This window comes from Dermacentor andersoni, chromosome 10 (assembly GCF_023375885.2).
Source record: "Dermacentor andersoni chromosome 10, qqDerAnde1_hic_scaffold, whole genome shotgun sequence".
NCBI lineage: Eukaryota > Metazoa > Arthropoda > Arachnida > Ixodida > Ixodidae > Dermacentor > Dermacentor andersoni.
In genome coordinates, this window is record NC_092823.1 from 54,874,129 (window position 1) to 54,899,360 (window position 25,232).

A 25,232-nucleotide genomic window follows, 5' to 3' on the forward strand; every position below is an offset into this window, starting at 1 on the left:
TCTCACGGGGTCGTCCTTTCATCAGCGCGAGCAGAGATGACAACGAGGCCCGACATAGACTGTGACGCGCAAGTAAAGGAGCATGCTTGGAGGCGACAAGAGCTGCCTGTAAGAGCTGCCTGTAAGATACCCACTCCATGTAAGAGCTGTGCTCTTACATGGAGTGGGTATCCCTACGTAGAACCAGTGTAAATAATGTAAAGCAAAACTTTTTTTCTTCATTGCTTCTACCGAACGTACCCATCGATGTGCTTGGAGGATTCCGAGCCGCAATAGCCCAAAGCAGTGAAGCAAATAAATAATGAATGGCTCATACGTGCCGTCAACACACTCAACAAAACACGTCAACCCCCACAACCCCGTAGCTACAAACACCCGTGCAAGAACTGTCCCGTCTCTAACACGGTTCACCATTCTAAGGGAAAATTTTGCTGAATTCCGCAAAGTTGTATATATATTTAGCAAGTACAAAAGAGTGTACTCGTCTTTAGTAATCGTGGTGATCATGGCGACGTAATTAAAGATTAGATTTGATTTGGTTTGATTATAAGCCAATACAACCGTAAAAGACGAATTCGACAAAGCGCAGGAATTGATATCGATATTTCTAGGTTGACACCAGGTAACGGCAAGGATCTTACTGAAAGGAACGTAGCGCCCTCTGTGTCCTTGCTGACCAACCGCTCCATTCGCGGACGTTGCTCCACATCCAATACGCCATGCGGCTCGCAATCACCGGCGCATCCGCGAGCAGAGGATTGGCAGTACCATTGCTCAGCCAGGCGTACGCTGGCGCACTGACGTAGAGAGTGGTCTTGTTTACAAACAGCATTCGTTCTGCCGCAGATTCCAGGAAACTCTCGGCGAGGGCGGGCATCCCTCGTCGCTCCTTCTCAACTGTTGCGTCGTACTCGAAGCTCTTCGAGCGGAAGATGTTGCGCACGAAACCGCTGTTGTTCAACACGGGCACGCCCATTTCCGGCAGGACGAGGTCACCCGGAAGCATGAGAGTGAAGCTCCGTGTTAGTTTCTCGAAGTTCGCGGTGTCGTTTCCGGTTGCCACGAGTTTTCGAAGCGGCTCGTAACCGACGATGCTCTGCCGTGTCGCCTCGAAGATTTTGCGTAGTTGGCGGTCCTTGTCGGGGCTCGTGAGGGCCGCGACGTAAGTGGCCCTCCACAACTGCAGGTTTCCGCGGAGGTGTAACTGGCAGACTTTTGCGCTACGCAGCCCTGGCGAGTTTAACTCTGCGTCTCCGAAGACGATCCATTTCAGGGCACTAAGTGCTACGATGATCAGTGCGTGACACAGCGACAGGGGCTGATTCGCGACGTTCCAAAGACGCGCTATGTCGGCGAGCAGCTCCGGCTTGGATGACACAATTGCAAAGTCCTTGGTGTCGACGTCTATTAAAAACTCGCGCAGTATGGCCTTGAACTGCTCAGCTTCCATGCCTCCGAAAACCACGGAAAGCTCGTTCCAAGAGATAACGTCCTGTTTAGTGTGGTCGTCAGTAAACAGCTGCTCCCACGCAGCTATCTGCTCCTTCGTGCAGTTTTCGCCGAAGTGCGCGTTAAATGCGGACAGAGCGTTGGAATAACAGGCGTCGTCGCAAAAACGTCTGTAGGCCGCGACTCGGAGCAATTTCCTTGTGAAGTAGATGTTACCGTAGTAGTCGTAAACAGTGAAGTAGAAAGGGAGATCGTACCGTGTCTGGACTTCCAAGGCAAAGCGCAGAAGTTGGGCGGGGCTCATGCGCTTCGTGGTGTTGGCGATTTCAAAAACGGCCGCCAGGATGTCTCTCAGTCGCAGATCTGGCTGCCATATCTCCGTGACGCATGATCTGTAGAACGCCTGAAGTGCTGCAGCGGCTTTCACACTGTAGTTTGAGGTGCCCGTGAGGATGTGCGTATCGATGTCCCACTGCGAAGAGGGAGGCGCGGTGTTATTATTCCTTAAAGGCTATCTCGTACTTTTGAGAGATTCAATGAGGAATAAGGATAAGCATATACTCTGTATAGTGGAGATTAAAACAATCGTGGTATGACATCAAGTTGGGTGGGATTTGCGATAACATGGTAGATTACAATGGAAGATGCGGCAATTGAAAGGAAATCCTAATAAACGAAGGTAGAAAATTGGTACGGTTTTACAATAAGAAACACTGCACCTGGAGGGTGTTTTAACCTAGATAAGGAGAAGAGTAATAGGTGAACTCAAACTCAAGCCTTGATTTTGCCATCGACATTACTTAGGCTAGTGACGATGATGGATTTGGTACCAAGCACTACGTAACTAGATAGTAGTCTAGGGGCACCCACTTGTATGATATTTCGTGCTAGTTAATTAGGAAAAATAGACCTGTTTCGAAAAAATTGGCAATAGTTAAGAACTAATGCGTAGTGTATCCCGAGACTGGAGTTCTTTGGATCAAGTAAAGCAAGAAACAATACCTCAGTTTCTACAATAGGATATAAATTGGGGAAGTGGCTCAAACAGATTTAAAAATACAAGACTTCTATAACTTAACTACTGCCATGTATTCAAGGCTAGGTGTTACGTTAGCCAAGAGAAAGAGAGCAGTTGTGATCAACCTCATTCTTAAGACCCCATTGAAGATGGCCTAGTTACAAATTTTGCAGGATAAATGTGCTTTTCACACATCGTGCTTTAGAACGAATATAAAATCGCTATGACGAGAAAAGTGGGTGCACTGCTTAGACATTAAATGTGAGCGTCAAAATAATGGTAGTTGATTTTGAGGAAACTCTCTTTTCAAACAGATGATGATGTAATTTTTATCTTTAGAAATTTGTTCACCTTATATTATGATTGGACAAGAGAAAGTTCAGGGGAACCAAAAAGAAAGGCTCCCTAACTATATAATTCCTTACAAAATTGTTCAGAACCAAACTGTGTTTAGTGCAGCCTAAACGTTGCGCTGGTGACGTGATTAAAATCAGGTTCTATAACTATATTATCTACGGCAGATGAGATAAACACTTCCGCAGGATGCCTAAGAAAAAAAAAGAAAGTATGGCGCTATAAGAAATTGTACAGGCTTAGAGTTGATTCTATATTACAACAGTGTTCACGCCTATTGCATCGTCGCCCTCAAAAGCGTACACTACGATAAGGATCTCCCCGGTTTGCTCTTTCTTGTGTCGCTTCAGTTGATAAGGCACCCTTTCCGCTACCATTACAGATGACTGGTTATCTATCCTGTAACATCAGATGACATGCCCGAGTCCACGTGTTCCTCTAGGCTTCCTTTAAATATCGCTGTGGGTGTCCCACCTCTAATCACTAATGTTGTGTATTACGTGTAATTAGCATGCCTTGAGTTACGTTCCAGTTTGTGGCACTCTGCCAAATCCTTAGGTGCTTGCAGTGTTTCCATAAAGATTTAGCACGCCTGCAAACTGGCTTTTCTGACCGGTTTACCAGAGCCGGCGACCGTAGTAGCACAGGTGATTTTTCAAAATTTATTTCTGGGGCTTTTCTGGTCAAAACAGCAATCTGATTATGAGGAACGCCGTAGTGGGAGACTCTGGAATAAGTTTGACCACCTGGGGTACGTGCACCTAATTCACAGCACACGTAGTTCCTGCATTTCGCCCCCGTCGAAATGCGACCGCCGCGACCGGGATTCGATTCCGCGACCTCTTGCTTAGCAGTGGAAAGAGAAAACCACTAAACCACCAGAGCGAGTGTTTTATTGGCTTTTAGTTGGCATAGTAGGATAGTGCCACATGTAGGTCGTGGGTCGAAGCCAAGAGTGGGTCGAGCCCAAAAGAACAAAGAAGACCGCCGGGCTTCGCTGCTCGCGAGCCGACCACGACGGACGCGCTCTCCGAGAGCCCGCTGCTGTGCGGTTTATTAAAACCCCAAGAGTATTCTGAAGGCTGGAAGATAACCGAACCATTGGGGTTACAGAATAGGTGCCAAGAGAAGGGAAGCGTAGTCGAGGATGGAAGACGACTAGGTGGTGCGATGTAGTTAGGAAATTCGCGGGTGCTAGTTGGAATGGGTTGGTGCAGGACAGGGGTAATTGGAGACCACAGGGAGAGGCCTTTGTCCTGCAGTGGACATAAATTAGGCTGATGATGATGATGAAAGTAGATGAGGGTAGAATAAGATGGATTAGGGTGGGTTAAGGTGGACTAAGGTAAATTACAGAAGGCTTTACAAGGCTTTCTCCTTCGCATCTCTTAGGCGATAGCTAAGGACACCTGGGGCACATTTTAAACATTTGATCAGCTTCAAGTTTGTTAATGGTCTATACGTGCACGCCAATAGTAAAAAATAACGAAAGCTTTAAATAATCTGCCTATTGTGGTGATTTGTCACTACAAGAAAATGAAGCGAGCAAAAGTTATACTTAATGCACAGATCGTTTACAATAAGCAGCGCGAGTAAGTCATCCCCGTGGCATACGTTGCGTAGATTCCATCGAAAAGCGTTAAAAGTTTCACCGATTATTTACAAACAAATTATCCTCTTGTGGAATACTCATACAGTAAGAGTGGTAGAGTGGGCTAGTTTATCTGATTAGAAGTAAACATGGTGATCTCACGTTTTAACTCTTGTAACCTAATGTTGTAGCCCCTGTGGTTACACCTTTCTGCTACTAAGCACGAGTTCGCGGGTCCGACTCGCACTGATCGCTGTGAAGCTCCGATTGGGGTGGAAGGCAACAACGTTAGTTTACTTAAACACAGCTTGTAGTATTAAATCCACAGCCTCCCACTAACGATTCTCTCATGCTGGTATGCTATTTGGGCTTCTGTTTCTCGACCGATCAAAAAATCAATGAGTCTTCCTCTAGCACAATGTTTCCCCACCATATTCCCAAACAGTCCTCGACATGAAGCACTTTCTACCGCGTCGCATAGCCTACGTACTCACGCTATGGTTGTTGCCTTTCGTGCTGCGCTATTGTATACTACACGATATCTTCTGTGCGGGCTAAATATTATTATCCAGACCTTTAAAGCACGAATGAAAAACGAAATAAACAAAGGAAGTAAAAGAAAGAAATAGTTATATGGTTATGGCAGCGGGCTTCCGGGAAGCCCAACTGCTGTCGCTATTATTCCTTCGAATGTGCAGAGGACCTGAGCTTCTTAACTGACACGAGCATCAGGTGACACTCTTGTTTCTTGCGCAGCACTTGCGGTTCACCTCCTGAGACGACCGAGGGCGAGATTCAACATAAATCAGAAAAAATAGAAAAAATTATCGCAGTCTTTGACTTCCGCAAGAGGGTCACTTGCTAAAACCGCAGGTAACGAAAACACGGCATAAAGTTAGCGCAGCCGTACAACCCACGTGCCTTGCTTTGATACCGCTGTGTCGAGAAAGAAAGCGTCATGCATGAGTCGCATGCATAGAGACGTGGTTGGCCTGCCACGCATGGCGCAATGGGAGCTAAATTTTGCCGCTTGCAACACGCTCAGCGAGGCATACCTCGGCAGCACTTTTGACAACGCGAGTGGTAGTGGTCACGTTTGAGAGATACGACACGTCTAAAGTCGGCGCTGTACTCATAGGGAGCTATGAGGTTTAAAAGCGTTCAATTTGATGCAGAAATTTGACGGTTCCATGGCAATGGCGCTCTTCTTGTTCGACAGGTAGTTTCCAGAAATGGCGTGAAGGCATTCAGGCAAGACAGCGAAATGTTCATTCGCGCGCGCCACCCATGAACACGGCGGGGCCTCAATAAATTGGGAGTGAGCACCGATTCGAGATTAGACCGTGGGACCCTCACTAACTGTTTTCCTAAGTTAAACCCGTAAGCTTGCTAATACGGGAATAAATGTCGCGTGTATGTCACTGCGCCCATTTTTGCACTATGCACTCTCAGTAGCACGCGCAATACAGCCGCCTGATTTTGGAGAAGAACCTGTAAAACTCCCAATAATGTGGCTTTGGTACTGTGTACTTGACACGTTAATCTGGGCGCTTATCAGCGGTCGCTAGAATTATATAGTGCTCATTGTTGTCAACCAAAGTTTAAGGTCTGAAGGATCACGAATCTGTAATGTGCCTCCCCCTAGGGCTTGGACATGGCAGCCTTAGTGGCACTGAGCTCGGCTGCTCAACGACACTTACCAAAATGTCGTGCGCGGCGTTCCGCTGCCTTATGTCTCGGTCGACGGCATTGCTGCAGACGTACGCGAAGAAGTCCTCGCAAGGCGCCGCCTGGTTGTCGATGACGGCGAACAGTTCGGCCGCCTCGCGGGGGCAGCAAAACGGCGTCTCCCGGAGGACGGTGTCATGGCGTCGCATGGCAGCCAGCGGGACCGAGAGCCAGATAATGACGAAGGCGGCCACGGAAATGAAGAGGGCGCAGGAGACGCCGAAGGCGGTGCCAGCTATACGCGTGCGTTTACTTCGGGGCGCCGGCGTTGGAGAGATCGCACCAGAGACGGACGCTGGGGGCTGTTCAAGTGGCGACTGCGCTACGTCGCTCCGGGCCATAATTGCACTTCTTTCTCTTCGTCTTCTACTTCTGCACCATCAACATCTATGATGATGATGAAAAACTTTATCCCTCTTTTAAGGGAAGGGGGCGATGGAATAGAGGGTGAGGGAGGAACTACTTGAAGTAGGCCTCCTTTATCCTCTCAGTCCACTCCAGGATGGCCTCATGAAGATCGGGCCTGGACCTGCGCAAGGCAGCCTCCCGCTGCTCCTCACTAGATATTAATTGCTTGAGGAAAGGGGGAAGGGGGTGCTGCACCCCCACATGATGTGGTTTAAGTCTGCTTTGGGAGAGACACAGAATTTACAAGAGGGAGAAAGGTAAATTGCGGGATGAATGCGGTGGAGGAGGTAAGGGGACGGAAAGGTGCGAGTCTGCAGCTGTCGCCACAGAACTTCACACCTACGCGGGGATTTGCCCATGAGTGGCGGAAAGGTTAAGCGGTCTAATCGGTAGTGTGCACAGATGTCGTGGTAAGTAATAAGTCGATCCCGCGCTGTAAACGGCGCCTCCTCCGTGGCGAGGTCCGACACATCTGATGCCTGAGCCCGGACTGTAAATCCTCGGGCACTGGCATGAGCCGCCTCGTTTCCGGCAAGGCCCGCATGCGCGGGAGTCCAGATTAAGTCGCGCGGGAGTCCAGACCTATAGTGCATCATGAGAAACTAGAGGGTGAAGGTGCCAGGCCTCCTGCGTTGCGCCAGGGGCTTGGTTAGTGAAACCTCGAGCCGCGAGATGAGCAATCTCGTTGACTGAGATGCCATCATACGCTGATACCACACGATCTTTGCTCGTCTGTCCAAGGGGGGGGGGGGGGTGGGCAGGTGTCCCTCTGGAGTATATGCCAGCAGGTTCGCTGAATTCTACCGTAAGAGAAAGCGCGGCACGCTTTCTGGGAGTAATTTGTTCTGGAAGTCAAAATTTTCTCTCTCAGCAAGGCATTGATGAATATTACACAGAGTCTGGTATGACGACTGACGGCCGACGTAGCTAATCCAGCTGAAAACATATGTAGCTGTTAGCGAATTTTAATAAACTGCTGACGCCTGAGAGCACACTGGGAAACGCTTTCGGAGTATACCGACCACGCCGACAGCAGCATGACGACTTGAGGTATTATGCTCACTCGTAAAATTATAATGAAGTGGAAAACCTACACTTCCATCACAGAGGCGCCTGTGTATGCCTAAGATCAAGGACTCTATCAGGGGTTCAGGGACGTAAACACCACACCCAGCTTCCGTCACCGTGTCTAGGACTGTAGAGCCTTCTCGAAGAAGCCGGGCTGCGCCGCACGGCATGACCGTTTGTTTCTATAAGAAATTAATCGCTTTCACAGACAATGAAGCCGTTAAAATGACAGGGGCATTACTGCGGTATGGCCGAGAATTTGCGGTTCTCCGTAAAAAAAAGTCGCAGTTTCTTACGAAAGGCGAAGCCTCGAATGGAATAGCAAATTAGTAGACAACTATGTGAAGTAATGACAGTAGATTTATCGGCCGTATAAGCTAGAAAACGTGCCGTTACTAACTGTATCAAGAAACATGGTGTTAACGCGAACACGCAAGCATGAACACATCATACTTGACAAGCGCGGACACTCGCCGTCGAAAACGCTGGACACTGTAGCGTGCAGTCGCGGCAGCAGCAGCAAAAGAAGTGACCTTCGTGCGGTTTATTGCTTCAACGCAAGAGCCGCGACAGAACAGCGCGCAGAAAGGTACGAGGCGCCAGCAGATCCTTTCCGAGCTACGGGGCACGCGACCGCTCGCGGCCGGGCAAAGTACGCGCTTTTTCGCGGACTCGAAGGCCTCCCCCCTCCCGTGCTGCATCCCCGCTTTCCTCCATATATGGCGCTCGAGATTGAGCCGCGATCGTGAGTTACCTTGGCTCCTGGTGGCGAAATGCGCAGTTGCTGCCGGAGCAAAACGCCGCCCCCTCTCCCTCCCTCTCATACCCCCCCCCCCCCCCCTCCCTCGGCCTGTCGCGCGACGGAAAACAGTGTGCTTGCATTCCGCTCTCTCCTTCTCGCGAGCCAGATTGAGCCGCGATCGTCGGCTTCCCCCGCGTGTCTTCGCTGTCTCGTAGAGCAAACGACGCGCGGCAACGGTGTCTTAAGACATGCAGTTTATACGGAACATCACGGCGACGGCAAACATGCGAATGGAGTGGCCATGTAATTGATATCGCAATAATATACAAGGTAATTCTTGTTTTGGATCCAGAGTGCCACCTCTCTCCTCCCGTTTCTTAGCCCATCTTCCCTTCCCCCAAGTTGGTCGCGCGCTGTCCTTTTCGAAATAAATTCATTCCATCATCGCGTAATTGCTGCAGGGACGACTCACTATGTCACTTAAAATCCGTGAACGCCACGATAATACGTGCAGCCGTGGTGTGCATTCTCTCTTTCTGCCATTGCGTAGTCTTTATTTCTGTGCTCATAGAGTCATTGTAGTTTCGTTGTCATCATTGTAGTCGTCGCGTCGTCACTGCTGTCACGACGTTGTCATTTTTGTTGTTTTGAAGCTATCGTCATGTTGGGCTTCGGTTTGCGACTTTACGTACTTTCTTTTGGTGTCTGAATTCCCAAAGACAGTAACTGTGCAAGAGCATAATTCTGTTCAGGGTCGAACAGAGAGAGCAAGTAATAAACATCAACAAAAATCGGTGAATTACACAAATGAGTGTAATACGTGATTGGATATATTCGGGAGTTTTCTCGAAAGTTTACGAAAACGTTACAGCAAATGGTATAGAAATGTGGCCCTAATGACCTAGATGTCGTCAAAATGTCGTATTGCCAAACCACTTTGGCAAAGGGACAAAGATCCACACATGGTTGGAGACCCTATCAGTCGATCTTAATGAGTAACAGAAACAAGTTAGATCACTAGGCTGATAGATCACGAGTTAAAGTCGAGTAATCTTCGAATGACTATAGAAGTTTGCGTCCTCAGGAAATATATTGGCTAGATTGAGCGGAACCATAAAAAACAAAACATTTAAAGTTTCAGTAGCTCGAAAATATATCGTCAAGTTTGGAACGTCAAGCGGTGGCATGTAGAAGAAGCGGCTTGTGCCAGTCCGCAAAATTATGCTAACAAGATATCAGCGACGACACTTCGATGTCACTAAGTGCCGCGCGTTTTCGCAAAGTCGAAGCAGCCGCTCTCGTTCCCGACGTTGCTCATCGGCGGGCATTTGAACGCGATTGAGAAGTCGGCGCTGTGCCTGGTAGGCCCGTTCACCCAACCGCGGCTGTCGTCTCTGCTGCATCGAAAGTAGGCGTAACGGGCGTAGAAGAACTGTGCCTCGGACATGCGGTACAGGCTCCAGGCGAGTTTCGTTCGAAACCACTCGGTCCTTGCGAGATCCCCGCCGGCAGAGCTTGCGGCTGCGACACTCGCCGCTATCCGCAGGCCCATGGTCAGTGCAAACAGGTCGTCCTCGTAGTCGTACATGGACAGCCTCTCCGACTGCTGCACGCATTCCCTACGACGGAGATAGAGGTGATAGGGAACAGCAGGAAAACAAAAAAAAAAAAAACATCTTTAGTTAATCCAGTTCAATCTCAAAAAGGTAGCTTAGTCGAAATGGCACATTTAATCATGTAAAGTAACCAACGCGATGTAGTATAGGCAACAGCAAAGCGGAAGCTTTCGGTTACTTCGATGAGGCAGCATTGCACAAGACGTTACCGGGATTCAGCCATACGAGTATGTAATACGATTACTCCCGCGAGTAAGGGGAAGGAAGCATAGGACAGGCAACTAGTGACAACAAGTCACGAGCAAAGGAGCGCCCGGATTGGTTAGCGCGTGTGCTGACCTCGACTGAGCGCTAAGGGGGAAGGAATAAGGCTGCACGCAATGAGCAAGAGGGCAGCCTATCTTTCCGCCGTTGATAGATGGCGTGGCGTGAGTGATGACATCGCTAATTATCAGGCACGCTGGACACAGGGGGCGTGGGTTCGCGCACGTAAAGTGATGAGAGTGTTATCCTGGACACTGTCAAATTCTGCCACATTTTCTTATTTGCCATCGTGACAGATTTAGTAGGCCCGCACTCTTCTAATAGCTCCTCTGGTTGGCATAATACGCTGATTTCTCTGAATTGGACTTTTATAAAGAATAGCATCATTGCTGGCTTTATCGATCCTACTCGTTATGTTCGGGATCGTGCATAACGAGGTTATGATACAGCACACGGAGTACATCATGATGTGAAATGTCAGCAACCCGCATACCGCATGCAATTGGTTAGAAGGGCGCGGCGTAGACGCAGTTAGCGGTGTCTACTTATGAACGTGCATCGCTTCGGTGTAATGTTGTGGAACGCGGACACACATTCGGCGTTTTTAACAGCATTGGCTGGCGTTGTATCAATCGACACGGAGGGACGTGACAAACGACGAAATGTGAGCCGATGAAATCGCTGAATGGGCGTTGACCTTAAGGGACAGTGTCGGCAGCAAGCCCACACTATTGTATCACCGTGAACACATGCAACGGGCAGGTCCCATACATGCAACCGCATATATCTCGCAATAAACGGTTCCTAACTGATTTTGGCAAACTTTAACACCCAAGATCTGTCGAGTGAGGCTAGCTTAGCAGAAATCTGAGACTATGCATGTGACATAAGCTTTCCAATGGACCCTGTCAGGTTTAGTTATGACGGAATTATCAACATAATTAACAATTTGAAAATCTCCTCTTCTTGCGGGCATAATAACATTAACACTCAAGTCCTGAAGAATACTAAAGTGTACTCCGCAATTTTTTTACTGAGGATATGTGACAATCGCTTGAAACAGGAGATATACCGCACGAATGGAAACTGGCTAAAGTGATTCCACTCCATAAATCTGGCGACAGGCATTCACCCTTCAGTTATCGTCCCATATCAATTTTCCATTTCCTGTAAAATCATGGAGCATATATTATTTTCTCAATCATCTGGTTTTCTTGAATCATTTTCGTTTTTCACGCCTACACAGCATTGTTTCAGGAAACTGTTTTTCTGTGAAAGACAGTTATTATCTTTCAGCAATGAAATTTATTCCATTCTTCATGAAGGTTCCGAGGTCGGCGTCATCATCTTAGATTTTTGCAGTGCTTTCGATAAAGTGTCCCGTAGTCTGCTGTTCTATAAGCTTGGTCATCTTCATTTCGACCCGAATGTTCTAGCATGGATTCGTTGTTTTTATCTAATCGCTCGCAGTTTGTCCACGTTAACCATCTTCAATCATGTTCAATGCCGGTTGTCTGGGGTACCACAAGGATTGGTACTCGGACCCTTGTTATTCCTTATGTACAACAATGATCTGCCAAACAACATACAATATTCTATCAAACTCATTGCAGATGATTGAATACTATACCGTGAAATTAAAAAAACACTAATGATATCCACTTATTGCAAATTGATCTTAGCTGCGTTACTGATTGGTGTACTAAATGGAAAATGGTTTAAACGCATCAAAATACAAATCCATGCGCTTTTCACGTCAAGGCGTCTCGCCATCAGCCTCTTACAGCATCAACAACGGTTCGTTAGCCCCGGTTACCTCGTATAGATACCTCGGTGTACATCTGACATCAAATTTATCTAGGAACTAGCATATCACCTACGTTACTGGAAACGCAAACCGCATGCTCGTTTACATAAAAAGAAACTTTTCTAATGCACCCATTTCAGTCAAACTCCTTCTTTATAAAACACTGGTTCGTTCAAAGCTTGAATACGCCGCGTCGATATGGGACCCTCAAGCTAAGTCACTTATATCTGTGTTGGAAGCTGTACAGAACCGTGCCGCTCGTTTTATCCTCCACAACTATGACCGCGCATCAAGTGTCACACTAATGAAAAACACTTTGTCACTACCATTACTTTCATTGCGCAGAAAAATTTTGGGACTCTGTCTTTTTTTAAGATCTACAGTCGGAATCATGCTTTGAAAAACGCTTTGCTCCTTCCACCCACCTATGTTTCATCGCGCATTGACCATCCACGCAAAGTGGGTGTTCCACCTTGTCACACTATCGCTCGCTTAAATTCTTTCATTCCAACTACGTCATTCGAGTGGAATCACTTGCCAGCAGATGTGGCACTCGCTGACGATCTCAAGCATTTTAAGAAAAAGTGTCTGCATTTCTTGTTCATGACATGTCTGCCCTTCGTTTTGTGGTCCCTCATGAACTCTGTGTTGCTGATTTCTAGTTTGCCTTGTTGTTTTCTTTTCTCGTTTTTTAAGTTTTAGCTTTCCGTGGATGTGCACAATTGGCGAAATCTGTAAAACTGAGTGCAGTGAGCTATATGTAATGCTATGACCCATGAATGTATTTGCATTTTTTGTTATCTGTGTTATTGTATGTCTTGTTCCACTCCCCTCAATAATGCCCGCAGGGCCATGAGGGTACTTGAAATAAATAAATAAATAAATAACTAAAAAAATATTTCAAGAACTATCAGACATACTGTGGGATACCATTAGCCTTAGCGAGATTAGAAGAACTGGTGAAGCTTCTACAGTGCTAACGGCCATGTCCTCTTCGATAGAGGTCTCCCAGACAAGCAATGCGGGGTAGGATTTTTAATCCATACGGGCATAGCGGGCAACATTGACTAATTCTACAGCTATAATGAGAGGGTAGCAGTAGTCGTAATCAAACATAATTAGAGGTATAGATTAAACGTAGTACAGGCCAACGCTCCAACATCCGGCTACGATGATGATCAAGTAGATCAGTTTTATGAAGAAGTTGAATTAGCGATGTGAAAAGCGCAAACTCAGTGTACTTCAGTAATGAAAAAGTTGGGAAAAAGCAGACTGGTGAAGAAGCAATTGGCAACTGTGGCGCCGATTCTAGAAGCACTAGAGAAGAGATGCTGGTGGAATTCGCAGAAAAGAAGAAGCTGCGAATAATGAACAACTTTTTCAGGAAGCGCAGCAACAGAAAGTGGACCTGGAAGAGCCCTGATGGTGAAACAAGAAATGAAATTGATATCATACTTTCTAGCGATCCCAGCATAGAAATTATGGGTAGGGTAAAGTGCAGTGATCATAGGTTATTGAGGGCTAGTATTCACCTCAATTTGAAGAGAGCAAGAGTAAACTTGGTCACGAAAATCAGGTCAACCTTGAGGTAGTAGGGTTAAAGACAAATTTAGGCTGGTACTAGGAAGCAAATATGCAGCCTTCGAACAGAGAGATGAAGATGACATACAGGTAATGAATGAAACCATAATTAGGCTGACTTCAGAGGCAGCAATAGAAGTGGGAGGCAAGGCACCAAGGCAATCAGTAGGCAAGCTTCCAAGTAACAAAGGCCCCAGTAAAGAACGACAAAGAATGAAAGTGTCCAACTCATGAGATAAGATAGATTTCTCGGAACTGCCAGAACTGATTAACAAAGGGAAAACAAGTGATATCCGAAATTATAATGTGAAAAAGATTGAAGAAGCTTTACACTATGGGACGCAGCCTGAAATCTGTGAGAAGAAAACTTGGCATAGGACAAGCCAAGATGTATGCGCTGAAAGATAAGCAGGGTAATATCATCAGCAATGTCGAAGGTATAGTAAAAGCAGAGGAAGGATTCTATACTGACTTGTACAGTATCCATAGTACTCAGGATACCTCCATTCGAAACAGTAATGAACAGGATACGGAAACTCCTCCTATAACTAGCGATGAGGTCTGAAGGGCCTTGCAAGACATGAAACGGGGAAGAACGGCAGGAGAAAATCGAATAACAGTCGACTTAATCAAAGATGAAGGAGACATAATGCTTGGAGAACTGGCGACTCCCTATACGAAGTGTCTATCGACTACAAGGGTAGTCGATGCTGCTGCTGCTGGTGGTGGTGGTGGTGGTGGTAGTGGTGGTGATGACGATGAATTCGAAACATTATTGTGATTTCGTACGCTGCAGTTCATATTTCCTTATGGGCTCAATTTGATGTGATTTTTCGAACAAATTCTTTTCCTCGAAGCAACGTCATCTGTCGAGCTTGTTTTTTAAATTGCGTTTTTGTATCACGACAGGATCTCAAGTTTCACCTGCGCCGCGCTGGAAATCACTAAAAGTGGCTCGGGCCCTCTTACATCTCAATACGGCGATAAGCATTGCTTGGTTGTTTCTCACAAGGCCGTCCTTTCATCAGCGCAGGCACAGATGACGACGAAGACCGACATAGACTCTGACGTTCAATTAAAGAAGCCCACTTGGAGGCGGCAAGAGCTGCTGTCCTCCGTGAAAACTTTAATTACCGCGAAAACCTGTCTACTTGAACATGACGCAGACAAGTAAACTCATTACTGAAAGGGCCAACGTCGAGGACTGCTGTGGGAACAGCGTCGACTTGAGTTTTCCAGATTGTGACGTGGTTGCCTCGTGTGCGAGGGCGGAACGGTGCGACAACATGACAGGGATACTGCAAGCGGTTCGACAATTATGATTGGCCGAGATACATTAATCAGATTTCCTAGTTTGGTCTGCTAGGGCAGACGACTCTTTCAAAAGCTCCGTAAAACTTTAATTACCGCGAAAACCTGTCTACTTGAACATGACGCAGACAAGTAAACTCATTACTGAAAGGGCCAACGTCGAGGACTGCTGTGGGAACAGCGTCGACTTGAGTTTTCCAGATTGTGACGTGGTTGCCTCGTGTGCGAGGGCGGAACGGTGCGACAACATGACAGGGATACTGCAAGCGGTTCGACGATTATGATTGGCCGAGATACATTAATCAGATTCCCTAGTTTGGTCTGCTAGGGCAGACGACTCTTTCAAAAGCTCCGTAAAACTTTAATTACCGCGAAAACCTGTCTACTTGAACATGACGCAGACAAGTAAACTCATTACTGAAAGGGCCAACGTCGAGGACTGCTGTGGGAACAGCGTCGACTTGAGTTTTCCAGATTGTGACGTGGTTGCCTCGTGTGCGAGGGCGGAACGGTGCGACAACATGACAGGGATACTGCAAGCGGTTCGACGATTATGATTGGCCGAGATACATGAATCAGATTCCCTAGTTTGGTCTGCTATAGGGCAGACGACTCTTTCAAAAGCGTCCTCCTTTACTGCAGTAAAGGTGGGCTGATATGTCCCGATGTGAAGTCAGATATTTGATGTGCTCCTACATGGAGTGGGCATCCCTTCATGGAACCAGTGTAAATAATGTAAAGCAAAGCTTTTTTTCCTTTATTGCTTCTACCGGACGTACCCATCAGTGTGTTTGAAAGTACTCCGAGCCGGAACATCCCAAAGGCGTGAAGCAAATAAATAATGAATGACTCATACGTGCCTCACACGTCGATCCCCACAACCACGTAGCTACAACCACCCGAGCAAGAACGGCCCCCCTCTAACATTGTTCACGATTGTGCATTTTGTTGAATTCCGCAGTGTTGTATATTTTTAGTAAGTACAAAATAGCGTACTCGTCTTTACTGGTCGTGGTGATCACGGTGACGTAACTAAAGATAATATTTGATTTGGTTTGATTTATAAGCCAATCCAACCGTAAAATACGAATTCGACAGAATGCAGGAATTGATATCGGTATTTCTAGGTTGACGCCAGGTAACGGCAAGGGCCTTACTGAAAGGAGTGTAGGGCGCTCTGTGTCCTTGTCGACCAGCCACTCCATTCGGGGACGTTTCTCCACATCCAGTACGCCATGCGGCTCGCAATCACCGGCGCATCCGCGAGTAGAGGATTGGCCGTACCGGCGCTCAGCCAGGCGTACGCTGGCGCACTGACGTAGAGAGTGGTCTTGTTTACAAAGAACATTCGTTCAGTCGCAGATTCCAGGAAACTCTCGGCGAGGGCAGGCATTCCTCGTTGCTGCTTCTCAACTCTTACGTCGTACTCAAAGCTCGTCAAGCGGAAGATGCTGCGCACGAAACCACTGTTGTTCAACGCGGGCACGGCCATTTCCGGTAGGACGAGGTCACCCGGAAGCATGAGAGTGAGGCTCCACATTAGGTTGTCGAAGTTCGCCGTGTCGTTTCCGGTTGCCACGAGCTGTCGAAGCGGCTGGTAACCGACGAAGCTCCGCCGTGTCGCCTCGAAGATGTCGCGCAGTTGACGGTCCTTGTCGGGACTCGTGAGGGCGGCGACGTAAGTGGCCCTCCACAACTGCTGGTTTCCGCGGAGGTGAAGCTGGCAGACGTCTGCGCTCCGCAGAGTGGGCGAGTTTAACTCTGCGTCTCCGAAGACAATCCATTCCAGGGCACTAAGTGCGACGATGATCAGTGCGTGACACAGCGACAGGGGCTGATTTGCGACGTTCCAAAAACGCGCTATGTCGGCGAACAGCTCCGGCTTGGATGACACAATTATCAAGTTCGTGGAGTCGACGTAGGTAAAGAACTCGCGCAATATGGCCTTGAACTGCTCAGCTTCCATGCCTCCGAAAACCGCGGAAATCTCTTCCCAAGCGATGACGTCTGGTTGAGTGTTGTCGTCAGTAAACAGCTGCTCCCACGCGGCTATTTGTTCTTTAGTGAGGTTAGCGCCGAAGTGCGCGTTAAATGCGGACAGGACGGTGGAATAACAGGCGTCGTCGGAAAACTGTCTGTAGGCCGCGACCCGGAGCAAGTTCCTTGTGAAGTAGATGTCACCATGGTCGTCGTAAACAACGAAGTAGAAAGGGAGATCGTACCGTGTCTGGACTTCCAAGGCAAAGCGCAGAAGTTGGGCGCGGCTCATGCGCTTCGTGGTGTTAGCGATTTCAAAAACGGCCGCCAGGATGTCTCTCAGTCGCAGATCTGGCTGCCATATCTCCGTGACGCATGATCTGTACAACGCCTGAAGTGCTGCAGCGGCTTTTACACCGTAGTTTGAGGTGCCCGTGAGGATGTGCGTATCGATGTCCCACTGCGAAGATAAGGCGCGGTGTTATTATTCCTTAAAGGCTATCTCGTACTTTTGAGAGATTCAATGAGCAATAAGGGTAAGCATATATTGTGTATAGTAGAGATTAAAACAATGATGGCATGACATCAAGTTGGGTGGGATTTGTGATAACATGGTAGATTACAATGGAAGATGTGGCAATTGAAAGGAAATCCTAATAAACGAAGGTAGAAAATTGGTACGGTTTTACAATGAGAAACACTGCAGTTGTAGGGTGGTTTAACGTCGATAAGAACAGTAAATGATGAGCTCAGACTCAAGCTCTTTATTTTGTCGTCGACAATAATCAAGCTAGTGAGGATGATGGATTTGGTACCATGCACCAGGTAACTAGATAGTACTCTATGTGCACCCACCTGTATGATTTTTCGTGCTAGTTAATTAGGAAAAATAAACCTGTTTCGAAAAAATTGGCAATAGTTAAGAACTAATGCGTAGTGTTTCCCGAGAGTGGAGTTCTTTGGATCAAGTAAAGCAAGAAACAATACCTCAGTTTCTACAATAGGATATCAATTTGTGAAGTGGCTCAAGCAGATTTACAAATACAAGACTTCTATAACTTAACTACTGCCATGTATTCAAGGCTAGGTGTTACGTTAGCCAAGAGAAAGAGAGCAGTTGTGATCAACCTCATTCTTAAGACCACATCGACGATGGCCTCATTACAAATTTTGCAGGCTAAATGTGCTTCTCACTTGTCGTGCTTTAGAACGAGTATAAAATCGCTATGACGAGAAAACTGGGTGCTCCGCTTAGACGTTAAATGTGAGCGTCAAAATAATGGTAGTTGATTTTGAGCGGACTCTCTTTTTAAACATAAGATTACGTAATTTTTATCTTTAGAAATTTGTTCAACTTATAACATGATTAGACAAGAGAAAGTTCAGGGGAACAAAAGAAAGGCTCCCTAACTATTTAATTCTTTAGAAAATTGTTCAGAACCGAATTGTTTTTAATGCAGCCTAAATGTCGAGCTCGCGACGTAATTGGAATCAGGTGCTATAACTATCTTATCTACGGCAGATGAGATAAAAATTTCTGCAGGATGCCTAAGAATAAAAAAGGAGATATGGCGTTAGAAGATATTGTACAGTTTTAGAGTTGATTATATATTACAATACTCACGCCTATTGCATTGTCGCCCTCAGAAGCGCACACTACGATAAGGATCTGATCTCGCCGGTTTGACGTGGCACCGTTTCCGCCACCATAACAGACCACTGGTTATCTATCCTGCAACATCACATGACATGCCCGAGTCCACGTCTTTCTCTAGACTTCGCTTAGAACATCGCTCTCCTTGTCCCACCTCTAATCAGTAAGGATGTGTATTACGTGTAATTAGCATATCTGGTCTTCTGTTCCAGTTTATGGCACTCTGCCAAATGCTTAGGTGCTTACAGTGTTTCCATAGAGATTTAGCACGCCTGAAAACTGACTTTTCTGACCGGTTTACGAGTGCCGGCGATGGTAGTAGCAGAGTTAACTTTTCAAAATTTAATTCTGGGGCTTTACTGGTCGAAAGAGCAATCTAATTATGAGGAACATCATAGTGGCAGACTGGAATAAATGTGACCAACTGAGGTAGGTGCACCTAATTCACAGCACACGTAGTTCCTGCATTTCGCCCCCGTCGAAATGCGACCACCGCGACCGGGATTCGATTCCGCGACCTCTTGCTTAGCAGTGGGAAGCCCAAGCCACTAAACCACCAGAGCGGGTGGTTTGTTGGATTTCAGTTGGTGTAGTAGGACACTGCCACACGTAGGTCGTGGGTCGGCGGCAAGAGTGGGTCGAGCCCAAAAGAACAAAGAAGACCGCGCGGCTTCGCTTCTCGCGAGCCCACCCCGACGGACGCGCTCTCCGAGAGCCCGCTGCTGTGCGGTTCATTAAAACCGCAAGAGTATTCTGAAGGCTGGAAGATAACCGTTGCACCATTAGGGTTACAGAATGGGTGCCAAGAGAAGGGAAGCGCAGTCGAGGACGGCAGAAGACTAGGTGGTGCGATGTAATTAGGACATTGGCGGGTGCTAGTTGGAATGGGTAGGTACAGGACAGGGGTAATTGGAGATCGCAGGGAGAGGCCTTCGTCCTGCAGTGGACATAAATTAGGCTGAGGATGATGATGAAAGTAGATTAGAGTACAATAAGGTGAAATAAGGTTGATTAAGGTGGGCTAAGTTGAATTACAGAAGACTTTACAAATCTTTTCATTCGCATCTCTTAGGCGATAGCTGAGGACACCTGGGACACTTTTTAAACATTTGATGAGCTTCAAGTCTGTAACTCAGGCACGTACCCAAGGGTGGCCCAAGGGTGGCTACGCAGTTTTACGGGACTGGTGACCACGCATCGTTACACAACTTCACAAATAACAACACGAGTCGGTTTTGCTACTTGGTAGTGCAGTAAACGAGGGATGCAAAAGAACTGTGACTGTTCCGCAAATACACTTTTCTCTAAAATTATTCCAGAGCTAATTCGAAAAACGTTACCAGAAATCTTTATTTTGCACTTTTGGTTAGTTAACTTGTTCTTGGCAAGGTTCTTCCCGCGCATCTTTAATGCGTGAGTCCATTTGATGTGGTTCTTTGTTTGCCAAGTAAAGAAGAGGTGTATCTCACAGGCGTACCTGTGAGATACACGTTATTTCAATTCCATTTACGGCTTTACGCGTCTTTGTGGCAGATGGTGGGCATTATTCACATTTGTATAGTAGAAGTACCCTCCACCTCATTTGCATAGAAAAGTTGCCTTGGGTTGCCCCCCCCCCCCTCCCGAAATAATATCCTGCGTACGTGCCCTGCTGTAACTGCTCTATACGTGCAACTAAATAGTAAAAAAATAACGAAAGCTCTAAATAATGTGCTTTTTGCGGTGATTAGTCGCTACAAGATGAAGCCAGCAAAAGTTATACTCGCAGCACAGATCGTCTATATTAAGCAGCGCGAGAAAGTCACCCTCGCGCCATACCTTGCGTAGATTTCATCGAAAAGCGTTATGAGTGCCACCAATTGTTTGCAAACAACCTATCCTCTTGTGGAATATTCATACAGTAAGAGTGGAAGAGTGTGCTAGCTTATCTGATTAGAACTAAACATGGCGATCGCACGTTTTAATTCTTGTAACCCACTGTTGTAGCCCCTGTGATTACATCTTTCTGCTATTAAGCACGCGTTCGCGCGTCCGAGTCCAACCCACGGCTGTGAAGCTCCGATTGGGTTGAAAGGCAACAATGTTAGTTTACTGAAGCACAGCTTAATGAATTAAATACACAGGCTCGCACTAATGATTCTTTCATGCTGGTTTGTACGAGAAGAAAGGGGATTAAACGAGGGGCCCGATATTTATTAATCATATCATGAGATGCCAACAAAGAAAGCAGGAAAAACATACGGGGAATTGCTTGTACTTACTAATTGAATTAGAGAAATGATAAATTAATGGAATGAAAACGGATGAAAAAACAACTTGCCGTTGGTGGGCAACGATCTAGCGTCTTCGCATTACGCGTGCGATGCTCTAACCAGTTGAGCTACCGCGGCGCGGTTTGCCCATGCACTTTCTTGGATATTTGTTTTACTACTAGAACCAGCGAGCGCCACCACTCACAAAGCTTGGCGGCGGACGCGGAACAAACTTTCTGCTGCAGGCGGCACGAGTACGCGATCTTTCTTGGTGAAGGCAACCAGTCAACAGACCCGCACATGCTGCCTGAAGGCATCAATGTTGCCGGATTCGAGACCCTCCTTATGTAAGAACGAGAAGAAAGGGGGTTAACCGAGGGGCCCGATATTTATTCATCATATCATGAGAAACCAAGAAAGACACCAAATACAACAGTTGGTTAGAGCATCGCTCGTGTAAAGCGAAGACGTTGGATCCTTGCCCAGCTGCGGTAAGTTTTTTTCGTCCACTTTCATTGCCATTATTTATCATTTCGTTAATTCAGTTAGTAAGTACAAGTAATTTCCCCTATGTTTTCCTTGATGTCTTTGTTGGCTTCTCATGATACGATCTCATGCTGGTATGTTATTTGGGCTTCCGTCTCTCGATCGATTAAATGAATGAGTCTTGCTCTAGCACCGTGTTTCCCACCATATTCCCAAACAGTCAACGACATGAAGCACTTTCAACCACGTCGCATAGCCTGCGTACTCACCCTATGGTTGTTGCCTTTCGTGCTGCGCGATAGTATACTGCACCATATCTTCTGTGCGGGTTAACTACTATTATCCAGACTTATAAAGAACGCAGAAAAAATAAAATAAACAAAGCAAGTAGAAGAAACAGATAGTTATGGCAGCGGGCCTCGGGGAAGCCGCTACTGCTGTCGCTATTATTTCTTCAAATGTCCAGAGCACCTTGGCTTCTTTAGTGACACTCTTGTTTGTGGCGCCGCACTTCCGGTTCACCTCCTCAGACGACCGAGGACGAAATTCAACGTAAATCAGAAAAAAAGAGAAAAAAAAATTGGCTGGGGCTTAGCTAAGGTTAAGCCTGGCAATCTCGTAGCGAAAATGTTCGGTGATTCTTATGGTTTAGCTTATGGTTATGCTTTATGATTATATCTTTCATACACATCCCATGGGAAGCCAAAGGGACTGTTCACAAAGTCCGTCGTGAAGGTTCTGGTCGCCCTGGCACTTTCAACAAGTTTCAACACGTTGTCTGTGTAACGGCGAGCCTTTACGTCCTCTTCCGTAGTTGTGTCCTCACTCTGATGGCTGGTGGCACTGGCGGCTAGAAGCCGCTTTTGAGCATCTTGTCGTCGTCGTTTAGCGAGACGCTCCTCTCGTTGCTCGGGTGTTTCGCTAGCTCGTTTGGCTCTGGCGTTTTCATTATTCCTTCGCAACTGCTCAGCGATTCCCGAACATTCACCATCTTGGCTACTGTCAGCTGATATGGCCGAACGTCGCTGTTCAGCTTCCTTTTCACGCCGTTTAGCAAGACGTGCCTGTGAGACGTTCTTCTCGTTGTTCGGGTGTCTCGGACGCTCGTTGAGCTTTCAGCCTTTCATTCCTTCGCTCCTTTTCAGCCAACTCCCGTGGTAGCACTTCTGTATCGCTATTTGTTACTAGCGATACAGAAGTGCTACCACGAGAGTCACACGTGACGTCACGGCAGCCGTGCGTGACGTCACGCGCGGCAGCGGTGAAAGATCAGCCGACGGAGTCGGCGGTGGCCACCTGCGCCGTGCGTGACGTCACTCGTGCTCCGACATACGCCGGCTCGCGCGAAGCGTGGTGTTGACTAGCGTAGTGAAGCTTTTCGCTTCAAAATAGCGCCCTCTTTCACTTCAGTCAGCGTAGTGGGTCACTTGCTAAAACCCTATGTAACGAAATCACGCCATAAAGACATCGCAACCATACTACCCACGTGCCTTGCTTTGATACCGTTGTGTAGAGGAAAAAAGCGTCATGCATGGGTCGCATGCACACAGATGCGGTTGGCGTGTCAAGCATAGCGCAATCCAAGATAAGTTTAGCCGCTTGCGACACGCTCAGGGAGGCATACCCAGGCAGTACTTTTGACGATGCGAGTGGTAGTGGTCGTTTAAACTCGGTTCTGTACTCATCGGGAGTTATGAGGCTTAAAAGCGTTTGATTTGATGCAGAAATTTGACGGTTGCTGGGCTATGGCGCTGCCCTTGTTCGACAGGTAGTTTCCAGAAATGCCGTGAAAACATTCAGGCAATACGACAGCGAAATGTTCATTCGCGCGCGCCACCCATGAATACGGTGGGGACACAATGAATAGGGAGAGAACACCGATGCGAGATTGGACCGTGGGACCTTCACTAGCTGTTTCATAAGTTAAACCGTGTAAGCTTGGTATTGCGGGAATAAATGTCACGTCTATGTCACTGCGGTCATTTTTGTACCATGCACCCTTAGCGAAACGCGTCATACAGCAGCCAGATTTTGAAGAATAACAGCCGATAAGACTCTCAATAGCGAGGCTTTGGTACTCTGTACTTGACTACGTTAATCTGGGCGCTTTTCATCGATCGCTAAAATTATAGTGCTCATTGTTGTCGACCACTGTTTAAGGTCAGAAGGGTCACCAGACTGCAACGTGCATCTCCCTAGGGTTTGAACTTGGCAGCCTTAGTGACACTGCCCTCGGCTGTTCAACGACACTTACCAAAATGTCGTGCGCAACGTTCCGCTGTGTTAAGACTCGGTCGACGGCGTTCCTGCAGACGTACGCGAAAAAGTCCTCGCAGGGCGCCACCTGGTTGTCGATGACGGCGAACAGTTCGGCCGCCTCGCGGGGGCAGCAGAACGGCGTCTCCCGGAGGACGGTGTCATTGCGCCGCATGGCGGCCAGCCGGACCGAGAGCCAGATAATGACGAAGGCGGCCACGGAAATGGAGAGGGCGCAGGAGACGCCGAAGACGGCGCCGGCTATATGCGTGTGTTTACTTCGGGGCGCCGGAGTTGGAGAGATCGCACCAGAGCCGGCCGCTGGGGGCTGTTCAAGTGGCGACTGCGCTACTTCGCTCGGGGCCATAATTGCACTTCTTTCTTTTCGTCTTCTACTTCTGCACCATCAACATCTATGACGCATACTCATGTCGACATACTGGGGAATAGCGATCGAGCTGCGGGTTTGATTGCTAGTCTCCTCTCTTGTTCCTGAAACCAGATATGGGGTACTAACCAAGAAGCCGGCGGTTAAAAGGAGGAGCGAATAAACTTAAAGAAGGTAAGACATGCTATGGAAGGAATCTTACTAGAACCTGAGTATCCTTGTACAGACAAACAAACAAGAATTTTGGAGTTTCGCCGGAAAGTAGAAGCATCATTTGCGATAGCAAGTTAACAGGCAGCTAAACGAAGTAAGGATAGTAGTTTCATTGGCTGTATTGACTTGTAAACATTCGCTTACCTAACTAAAATAAAAAGCAATGTTTCAAACGCGCACAGATAGACATGAACACATGTCACTCGATGACGGCGGAAACTCGCTGTCAGAGCGCTGAAGTGAGGAAGTGCGCAAGCAGCAGCGAGGAGATTTAAGACAGCAATTTTCGTCCTCGCTTTCCTCCTCCCTTGCGTGCGCGAGATTGAGACGCGATCGTCGGGGACGATGTTATCGTGGTTGTATTTCATTGTGGACACCTCGGAGTCGGCGGCGCTGATGACAGAAATGAGCCTGGAGTGTCGATATGTCTCCTATCGCCATACAAATTGACTATATTTCCAAACAGACGGTAAATTGGGAGTATAAAATAATTGCAATAATTACGATGCAAATATTACTTCAGAAAAGAAGCACGTAATTCTTGTGTCGCAGCGGTATTCATAATTGCGCGTTTCAGTTTCCAATGGCTGACGCCGAACAAAAGGCCTTGAATGTCGAAATATCTTGAGAATTTATGAGAATATCTATTAGTCGAGATGACAATTTCCAACACTTGTGCCTTTGACTTTAATGTGATTAGCATTCTTTGGGCAACTTCATCAGTTTGCGGGCTGCCTCTCTGTCTGCATATTTGCGCTGGGCTAACATCTTTCACGCCAACTGCGGTCACAGTGTAGTTCACTGTTTAATGGGTGGAGCTTGGTATGTGCCAATCTTCAATGAATTTCTTTCACACCAACTTCTGTTATGGGTCACGTGCCACTCTTCCCCGATCTCCAATGAAAAACAAAAGAAAAGAAGATTCCTAAAACCACTTCTGCTGCCATGGGGAACCTAACCCCTGCCCTGAATCTTTCTCTGAATGCAGAACAGATTTTTCATAGCCTCGTAGCGGGAGCGCTAGCCGCGCCACTACTGGATGGATGGATGTTATGCGCGTCCCCTTTGG

At 47.2% G+C, this 25,232-nt stretch overlaps 1 protein-coding gene across 1 annotated transcript; it reads right to left on the reverse strand.

The window, feature by feature from the left end:
- Positions 1-456: 456 nt before the first annotated feature.
- Positions 457-6,325, reverse strand: LOC129388018 (uncharacterized). The gene is made up of 2 exons (XM_072284626.1): positions 6,113-6,325; positions 457-1,921 (listed from the first exon to the last, which is right to left on the reverse strand). The coding sequence occupies exons 1-2, from the start codon at positions 6,287-6,289 to the stop codon at positions 638-640; spliced, it is 1,461 nt and encodes a 486-aa protein (XP_072140727.1). The 5' UTR covers positions 6,290-6,325; the 3' UTR covers positions 457-637.
- Positions 6,326-25,232: the final 18,907 nt, after the last annotated feature.